Below are 10,102 nucleotides of genomic sequence, written 5' to 3'. Positions count from 1 at the left end.
GTGACTCAGTCTGTTTGAGCATCTGACTCTTGATTTTGGCTCAGGTCATGATCCCAGGGTCGTGGGATTGAGCCTTGCGTGTCAGGCTCCACGCTGAGCATGAAGCCTGCTTTAAGAAACTCTCTCTCTCCTTCTGCCTCCTCCCTGTTTGCATGTTCTCTCTCTCTCTCTCTCTCTGAAAGATAAAAAAAAAAGTGCTTCCCTGTTAAAAATTCTGCAGAAAACATTTTTAAAAAGTTACATTTATTATCAGATGTCTACTAAACGTCTAAAGGAACATTTAAGCTTTTTTTTTTCTCTGACCCTAAAGACTTCTACATTAGCTTCAGTTAAATAAAACAATTTTGAGCTTATTCCTTATGCCTAGAAGACTGCCAAGTGAATATTCAATAACTACGTCATTGAAATTTCCAACCGTGCAACTAACTAACATGTAAATCAAAAGACTGTACATTGTTTCATTCAGAACTTTACTAAGTGCGATCTACCATTTGAGGGGGTAGTTCTTACTATCAATGAAAATGCTCCCATGTTACTAAATCAAAACAGTCTACCTTACTGCGGTCTATATATGGTGATCACACACACACACATCCATACGTGGATCAGCCTGCTTCTTCATGTTTCCTGGTGTAATTACACCCAAGTATATACATACTGAAGTGCAAATGAATTAGAATATACTTTCCTTTTACTTGTATTTTATAATTCAGTTATTTTATATTTATATATTACAATTATTATATACACTTTAATTATGTGTTAGTTATGAATTTCAGGATAGTAATGGGGACATAGTTTATAAAAAGGAATGGGTTTGAGAGGGTAAGATTTACTGATTTCAATGTTACTGGTGATATAAGAATGCACCTTGCATTGATGGAAAATTAAATAGGTGAAGATGACCAACATGTTTCCATTATACTAGCAAAAGAAAATTCAGTATTGTTTAATCCAATGGAAAGAAAAGGCTGTTCAATGTCTAACTTTTGCTTTAGAACTCATAATTAAATGTCACAGTGTGTCTTTCTGATGAAACAATATGTGCTAAACTTTCAGATGGCTATGCAGATGAGTGATATCATCCCAGGATGGGTAGGATCAGTGCTGCTCTGTCCCAGCCCCTCCTCCTCTTCCACCCTCAGATGGCGATGCGGAGTAGAAACAGAGCTTTGTTCGGCAGTGGGCCTGTGGTTTTGCTGTGTGGAAAATCTACTTATGACTCCATCCTTCACGCTGCATTTACGTTCTGTCATACTGACTAAAATAACTAGACATTCTTACTGATTTTCTCTTCTGTGCAAAGCTAAATATTTGGTTCACATTTTATGGATATATCCTTTTAAAAATGTCAAACAAAAGCTGCTAAAATAGCTCACTGTACAATGACAAGCATTCAAGTGGTCAAACATATTTGTGTATTGTAATTAACTTTTTATCTCATTATTTAATATGCATGTACTACACAATCAGGATTATGAAAGCAAAAGAAGATTCATTTCTAATGGATACACATATCTTTCAATAGACTTTACAAAATGAACCATATAAGCAAGTTATTAAATATGACCTGGAAAAGCATCTTCAATAGCAGAACTTGCAAAAGGACACACACACACATCAAACTAAAAAGCCTAAGTATAACTCAAAAGAAAAATTATTTGAAACTGCTGTCATTAATTTACAAAAAGGAAAAATAATCTGGATAAACTACAAAGATGGGAGCCAATACTCTTTCCAACTACTTCTCTAAGCTGAAACATGGTGCCCCTATTGATTCTTCTTCAACTGAAAATCCCTGAAAAGGGGCACCTGAGAGGCTCGGTCGATTGAGCAACCGACTTCAGCTCAAGTCATGATCTTGCAGTCCATGAGTTCTAGCCCCACGGGCATCAGGCTCTGTACTGACAGCTTGGAGCCCGGAGCCCGCTTTGGATTCTGTGTCTCCCTCTCTCTCTGCCCTTAACCTACTCACATTCTGTCTCTGTCTCTCTCAAAAATAAATAGACATTAAAAAGATTAAAAAAAAAAAAAAAAGGAAAGAAAGAAAATCCCTGAAAAAATAAGCATATATAGAATGTGTTGTGATACATGGTTTGGGGCAGAAGTAGTGAAGTAACTACATCTAAGCAGGGTGACTTTCCCACTTGTCTCATTCTTCCTAGTCTGCACTTACATATTGCCCCTCAACTCTGTGGTTTCAGCAGGTGTTCACTGAAGACACACATTCACCATATGTAAACTTACATAAACCTCTTCAAAGTCTTGGCTGGACTGTACTTATAGCTCTAGTCACAGTTTTCTGTAAGATATGATTATGTTAATCGTATGGTTAAGTTTAGGAAAACTTGATAGTATTATACTTAATATTATAGGATAAAAAGGTGCTTTATTTACCCCCATATGGTAATTAATTTTCTCAGTAAACTGTGAAAAAATGCATACTAAAGCAAGTTTCCGGAGAAATCAGATTAGTATGAAATATGAAAACCAGTATGAAAGCCTATGAATTCTAGTTTTTAAATTATATTTTAACATTCTTTTATGTATCTGCATCACTTAGATATAAGAAGATTCAGATTGACAAACTGAAGAAGTGAATGATAAAGATTTATTTTTCAAAATTCATAGCTTGTGGCCTTTATTATGGAATAATTCAAAATAAACTTGTGGTCCATAAACTGTTACCAGATAACCTCCATTAAATGTGAATGAGTTTGATAAAATTTAAATATTTTCTCATACTTCACATTTCCAGGTAATAAACTTTAAATTTTATTACTACCAAATAAGAGTATATGAATATTTTTTCAAATTAAAGCATTCACTTGACATATTAGCTTATTAACATGAAGCTTAAAGTTGTACATAAAATTGTAATAATGATGGGGAGCCTGGGTGGCTTAGTCGGTTGGGCGTTTGATTTCGGCTCAGGTCATGATCTCACGGCTTGTGAGTTCGAGACCCGCGTCAGGCTCTGTGCTGACACCTCAAAGCCTGGAGTCTCTTCAGATTCTGTGTCTTTCTCTCTCTCTCTCTGCCCCTCCCCTGCTCACACTCTGTCTCTGTCTCTCAAAAATAAACATACATTAAAAAAAAATTTAAAAATTGTAATAATGACAATTCAAATGAAGTAAACAGAATAAACCATTTATTAAAACACTGTGTAATAAAATAAACTTTTTGACCCAGTGCTACAGTGGTAAACATTTTCCCCTCATTAACATTCCACCTAAAACAGTTAAATAACAACATAATCTGACCAGAACAAATACTTCTGTTCTTTACCATTCAATGCTTGGACAGTGAGGTGAGTGCAGATTTAGGTTTTCTTGATGAACCAAAGATAGAGGATAATAGCCTAAAAGACAACCACAATTCCATATGCCTGAAGATTAAATTTTATTTACCCTGTCCACTGGTCCAAACTTAAAATTTTCATTATATCATACAAAGACTTCATGAATCACCCCCTCCCAGCCAAAAATAAATATGAGGAACAAATTAAGGATAAGAGTTGGGTTTTAAACTGCACTTTATTTGTTTCTGTAACATTGTCTTTTTTTTTTTTAACTGATCAACTATAAGCATGCAACAAGTTCTCTTCTGAATGGAACTACTTCCACAACCCCCGGGGATACCAATAAGCAAATTATAAAGTCATTAAATTTGTAGCTCTCTCCTCCTTTAAAGCACTTCTAAGCAGTGTGTGGGATACATACCACAGAGGTAGGAAAGACCATCTTTAATAAATTATCTTCTTAATTGTAGAGAATTTCTGAAAATAAAACAAAATGCTAAGCCATGCCTTTGATGAGTACCAAAGGACCACAGAGCCATCTCCTCCTATTTGAAGAATTAGTTCCCTGGAGTGTTCTGGCCTTTGTAGGGCACTTGATAACAAGATCCACCAGGGCTCCAAACAAATGCACTAAGAAAGCCTCCACTCTCATTTGCCGATTCTTTGGACCACCCAATCCTGCTGGCAGAGAGGGCAGCGATTGTTCTGTTTCACCCACAGGGACATGCAGCAGTTGTGGAAGGAATGATTACATTCTCCCCAGACCACTGAAAGGAAAAAAAAAAAGGAATATTTGACATTACATATTTTAATTTAAATTATCCAACTCAAAATTACAGGTTATTTTATATTATGAAGAATAATCATGATTCATAATCTTGAATAAAGATGGCTAATTAGTCAACATTTTTTCTATCTATAAAGAAAATAACAACTTACCTGTGTAAACCACACTTAAGAAGTGAGATGAGGCGCTGTGACTGGGGGACTTTTTCATCATTGTTTAGAGTCTGTGAGTGATGTGGTGGCCCCCAGCCCCTACACAGCTCCACATGCTGTCTTCCTGAAGTTAGGAGATTAAAGAACTTGAGCCTTCCTTAGATCCCAGACCTTCTCAGTCAAAGACTGACCTTGGAGACCTTTTGATCTTTATTTTATTGAAAAATATCCTCCTGATTTTTATTTACCAACATGAGTTTTCAGTTCATAGTAATCTGTTATAAATAGATGACATACTTCTAAACATTATCAGCTGTACATCTACTCAGTTATTTTCTAGAAGTGTTGATGTCACCCATAAGCAGTGCAATTCCTCATGTGACAAACACATGAACTTTTCAAAGTGGCTGGCTAGAAACAGAGGACTTTCTGTGATCAAAGAAAGGTGCCCTAAACCTCACAATTCTCAAGTTAAATATTTCTTAAACCAAGGGCAATCTCCCATAATCTGAAATGCAATCTCAAATGTGGGCTTTATTTGTCCCTTGCTTGACCTATATGATAACAGAACAATGAAAGAACATGGAAAAAAAGAAAAAAATAACCAACTTCTTATGAAAACTGGCTACAGGGAGTAGGAAGCAAAAGGAAATCACTGTAAATGTTTCAGGAGGAAGAAACAGGATTTGATAAATACTGAATAAATCATTATTAAAAAGCTATATATAAACAACGCAAACACAAAGTACAAAGTTAACCTTTCATTTTCAGAAAAGCTTTTATACATAGCAATCTAGAAGTGATGACTTCAAGAACTAGGACATAAAAACCTTTGAACTGCTTAAAATATTTATCCTAAAACAACTTTTGTAGTCCCAGGCTATTAGCAAAATTCAACAGATTTCCATATACAAACTATATTGCAAAAGAGAGCACTTAGAATTTTTTCTATGTTGGCTGAAAAGTTAAATACTGAATAATAACAGTACTGAAAACTGCAATGCTTTATTAGAATAAAACCCTACCAAATCTGACCTATAACACAGGTAAAATTTAAATGACATTTTGGTAATCCCTTAAAATTTTCTTAACAGAAAAGAATTATTTCTTTGTTGGTTATCAAATATTTACTATGGCCATGTCTGGAATATATAATCAATTCTTCTTAATTACAGGCAATAAAAGAACTTGCAGATTAATTCCATTAAGGCCTTTTGAGAACTAACACATTTTACATTAATAATAGATCACTGCTTTACAGTTTATTTTTATGTATTGATAAAGTCAATCTTAATCACAAATTCAAACATCCCCACTGAGAGAAAACCTTCAGTTGAAAAAGCAAGAGAATGAAATTACAACATACCAACACAATCCTCTTGTTTGTTTTCAGCTTGACATCTAAGACAGGCATCTAAAAGTAAACAAATAGCAATTCTCATTCTGATGCTCAGAATGCAATTTCTAAAACCCAGACACTTCAAAGTCAAATAAAAGCCCAAAGGGTTAGAGATGGAGATAAAAGATTCAAACTATTTATCTCTCATCTAAACATAACTGTTTAAAGATGAATAAAGTGCAAGGCACTCTACTGATTTACTTATGACCAGGAGCAATTTCACATGGGTTACCGACCCTCTATTTTCACCAGCTCTGATAAAAAGGTGTCCCCGAGGTGGATTCAACCACCAGAGAAAACTATGCCATACTTCATTATATTAGAAGTTCCTATAAGCTGACTGGGCATGCTCACATAGATCAACCTTGGGGGTAGCTTATTTTCAAGACACCTTTTAAACGTAAGCCATGCATATAAATTGGTATTTGCCTGTACACACATACAGAAACTCTAGAAGAATAATCAAGTAACTGATAATAAAGTCTACCTAAGAGAAGATGGAGTGGGAAGCAGTCTTCATTGTATAGTTTCTTAAAATTCTGAATTTTGTGACTGTATGATCTATATAAAAATTAAATTAAAATTAATTTTTAAAGAACCTCTTAAATACTAGATTCTCTCTCTCTCTCTTTTTTTTTTTTTAAGAAAATGCTCCTTCTACAAATATGTCTGAGTCCAAAGCATTTATCCAACAATGGCAATGCATTTTAATAATTTACTTGGGAGTGCATTTTAGGAATGGGAACCTAAAGGGTACATTAGTTTTCAAAATTTAATCTATACTACTATTTGCTTGATGAAGGAGGTACTATAGGATATTTTAGGGACCAATGAAATGGATTCATTCACTAGCTGGAAGAGGAGTCCAAGATGGGTAAAAGGAAGTTCAAACCAACAACAACAACAAAATAGTTTTTAACATAAATTAGAGAAAAAGAATTCTGTAAAAATAGATACACAGTGGAGCTGAAGCCTGGTCCTTTTCTTAACACTGGATTATGCTCAGGCATTTGTTTGCTCCTCTCTGCATGCTCTTACCCTAAAAAAACACACCACCCTGGCCACTTCGGTGTGGACTGAAAACAACCACTGCCTCCTGAGGCTTTCTTCAATCCCACAATTACTGAGTATCTGCTCTGTATATGGAGTTATGCACTGGGGACACCAAAATGACCAAGTCTGGGTCCCTGGTCTTACCAGGAAATGGGGAGGTAGGCAGGCAAACAACTAAATATCATAAGGATCATGATATAAGGGTGAAGACACAGCTCTGGTTCTGTATAATCACAGAATTACAGTCTGTGTACCCAACTACCTCTTTCACAAATTAGGAAAACAAGACTCCAGAAGGTATGTCAAATGTCCAAGTTAACATAAATAGCCATGAAGGGTTACTCTGGCTCTTTAGAACACAGCAGTACTAGCAAACCTATTTTCCTCTTCTTCAACACTTGCTCACTGTGCCATCTGCTCCTTTCAGAATGAAGGAAACCAGAGAGTGTTAACCGCATCAGAATGGGCTGACAGGCAAATCTTGGGTCAAGAAGTCATAACAAATCATTTAGGTGTATGAGAGGAATTTGAAAAATTAAGGAATTTTTTTTTTAATTTTTTTTTTCAACGTTTATTTATTTTTGGGACAGAGAGAGACAGAGCATGAACGGGGGAGGGGCAGAGAGAGAGGGAGACACAGAATCGGAAACAGGCTCCAGGCTCTGAGCCATCAGCCCAGAGCCTGACGCGGGGCTCGAACTCACGCACGGCAAGATCGTGACCTGGCTGAAGTCGGACGCTTAACCGACTGTGCCACCCAGGCGCCCCGAAAAATTAAGGAATTAAGTGGCCTCTTTTGCAGAATCTAGGAATCTCGGGATTATGAGTGACATTTGATTTAGACTCATTATCAAAACCCAACCTAAATCTATAAAAAGTCCTAAAGTTTTAGATAAAAGAAAAAAATTCTTTTCACGATATTCCTAAAATCTAAAACAAAACATTTCTAAGGAGTACAATAACAGTAACTCCTTTTAGAATGATGCTAACTAGGGTTAGCTTGGGAAGTCTGAAAAACAAGCTTCCTTCTGCTGTCACCTGACCACTAAATGGATTTTAACACCTCATAAAGAAAATACAAAGGTCTAGTCCAGAACACTTTGCTGAACTCAAAGTACAGCTGTTGCAAATCTGCAAAATTAATCCACAGTAGCAGAACACTTGCTATAATTAGAAAGCTAATGTGAATGTGAAACATTTATAGCCCATATTTTGACTTACTCCAAATATCCCAGTAAAGTTTATGTGTTGCAAAGATGTCAACCATTACTCTGAATTCTGCATTTCTACCTACAGATCTAAAATTTTTCTTTGGGTAGAAATATAAAACACACTTTTCAGGAACATTCTTCATTTTGAACTAAAGGATATTTAGGGGATAAAATTTTTAGCAAAGCTTGTCTTGCAAAAGAAGAAAAGATTAAGTTGCCTGGATAAGTTAACGACGCCACCCAAACTGGAAATTATGATTCTAGTTCTTAAGTAAGGGGTGGGGTAAGGGGGCTGTATTGCAGGCCAATAAGCTAGGTACTTTTAAGACCTAATATGCAAAACAAGTGGATCATGTCTGAAATCAAGTTCTTTCAAAAGTAAAAAGTAAAAAAAATCTGAATCCCTTTGCTGTAAATCCTCTTTGAAGCAAGTCCTCATGAATAAAAAACAAGTGTGTACTAAAGAGTGTAAATTGAAAAAATCTCTTGATTCTGGTAGGTTTAAATTTCATCCCTTGAGAGAGAAATTCTGTTTATTTTCTCCAATTCTGTCATTTTTTCAGAGCAAGACACAAAGTTTTCAAGCTATACAACCTCAGTTTTCACCTACCCCCAAGAAACAAAATTAAGATTCTCTCTCAGTAGTTTTAAATGCTCTGTTTAAAAATATAGCTGGCATTTAGAATAGCATCTCTTTTTCAAGGTGGTCTGAGATCTTAAAAAAGACAGGATGTAAAATATAAAAGGATGAAGCTGTTCTGAAAGGTTTCGCGTGGCCCAGTAGTTTTATTCGAAATATCACAGAAAGAAGTTAAGACTTATTTGTACAACAGGGCTCTCCACAAAGGCCTGACTCAGAGCAGGGCAGGATCTTCAGAAAATGGCATCCTTTGATAGGAGGGGCCAGAAAAAGTTTTATGTTTCTGAATAAAGGGCTTACATTCTTCAACTCCCATGAACCTTAAAAATATTCGTGAACCACACTGTATCCCCCTTCAAGACAAGCGAGTGCCATCTGACCCATCCTGAAACATCCAGAGTTAAAAGCCCGCAGAATAGCAGTCGCTAATTCGGAAATGGCCATGGCTAGGAACATTTTCCTTTCGCCTCTCAAGAGCGAACTGAGGGTGTCGTTTCTGTGGAGGATGACTCCAGAGCATCACTTTGGTGCGTGACCACAACCATTAAAGTGCCCTACTTATTCAGGGCCTTTACCCTGAACCCTCTGCGGTCTGCTTTTAGACATGGAGCTGGCCAAACAAACCCAAGTGGCTTCTCCCAGCGGCCAACAAATCATCCAGTTTTATTTCCTTGGCCACACCCATCACTACCAGAAATTACCTTAATTCCTCAGTTCACTGCCCGTTTCTATCCCTAGAATACCAGGTCCGGGCGCTGGGCGCCTGCTGAGCCCCAGGCGGCGGCAGCAGCAGCCCTCGGGCCAGCAGCAGCACCGGTGGCTCCCGGCATCCCCGCCCCCACTCCTCTGGACTGGGGTCTCTCCCAGCCTTCGCCCGTCCTCCACGCCCAGAATCGGCCCGCGGAGGCCGTAGTTCGGCCCCGGCCTCGCGTGCAGCGCTTACCCATCACCTGGACCCTGCAGATGGCGCACGTATCGCATTCCACGTCCCAGCTCCACATGGCCACCGCGTTCCACTTCTTGAGAGAGAACATTTTGTCGCCTCCTGACTTGGAGCCTGCGCTCCCGGAGTGAGAGGACAGGGCGCAGGGTTCCTCGCCGTCTTCCACGTCGGCCATGGCGGCGGCGCGGAGCCGACAGCGGAGACGTTAAGTCGGGGTAGGCGGGCGGCTATGGCGGCTCTGTGGGGCCGCCCGGCGGGCCCACAGCGCCGCCTGCAGGCCGCGGGCCACCGCGGTGCCTACGACAAGGACCGCCCGGATTGGCTGGCGCGGCCCAGTGACGTCACATGACGCTAGCGCTCTGGCGCATTTCCCCCTGCACCTCGGCTCGCTGGGGCAACCCCGAAGGCTGAGGGCCTCCAGGGAGTTTGCGTTGTGAACCCCGGGCGGTGTGCTGTTGAGTGTTGCTCTCCCGTGCTCCGGAGCACACTGTGCAGGCATCAGATGCCTTGCTGTGTGACTTCGTGAAATTTACCACTCTCACAAATTATCTTGTTAATGTAACCATTTGTCTCGTTCCCCCCCCCCCCCAGCCCCCGCCCCGCGACTCGTAAACTC

The 10,102-nt window shown here is 38.8% G+C and overlaps 1 protein-coding gene across 2 annotated transcripts; it reads right to left on the bottom strand.

Moving 5' to 3' along the window:
* Positions 1-3,129: 3,129 nt before the first annotated feature.
* Positions 3,130-9,723, bottom strand: RNF7 (ring finger protein 7). 2 transcript variants are annotated; one of them, XM_030330095.1, is made up of 3 exons: positions 9,494-9,723; positions 5,607-5,654; positions 3,130-4,068 (listed from the first exon to the last, which is right to left on the bottom strand). In XM_030330095.1, the coding sequence occupies exons 1-3, from the start codon at positions 9,659-9,661 to the stop codon at positions 4,012-4,014; spliced, it is 273 nt and encodes a 90-aa protein (XP_030185955.1). In that variant the 5' UTR covers positions 9,662-9,723; the 3' UTR covers positions 3,130-4,011. The 2 variants fall into 2 exon arrangements, with proteins under 2 accessions (XP_030185955.1, XP_030185954.1); XM_030330094.1 differs by having other exon boundaries at positions 3,135-4,068; positions 9,487-9,723.
* Between the last annotated feature and the right edge of the window lie 379 nt (positions 9,724-10,102).

This window comes from Lynx canadensis, chromosome C2 (genome assembly GCF_007474595.2).
Source record: "Lynx canadensis isolate LIC74 chromosome C2, mLynCan4.pri.v2, whole genome shotgun sequence".
Lineage (NCBI taxonomy): Eukaryota > Metazoa > Chordata > Mammalia > Carnivora > Felidae > Lynx > Lynx canadensis.
Note: the sequence above shows the minus strand (reverse complement) of the source record. Positions and strands in the feature narration are given on the sequence as shown.

Excerpts from the sequence above, each read along its gene's own strand:
- RNF7 (XM_030330094.1), bottom strand. The coding sequence starts at position 9,661 with ATGGCCGACGTGGAAGACGGCGAGGAACCCTGCGCCCTGTCCTCTCAC. Across the intron at positions 5,655-9,486 it reads CTGCAGGGTCCAGGTGATGG|ATGCCTGTCTTAGATGTCAA; the intron begins GTAAGCGCTGCA and ends GTTTACTTTTAG. Across the intron at positions 4,069-5,606 it reads CAAACAAGAGGATTGTGTTG|TGGTCTGGGGAGAATGTAAT; the intron begins GTATGTTGTAAT and ends TTTTCCTTTCAG.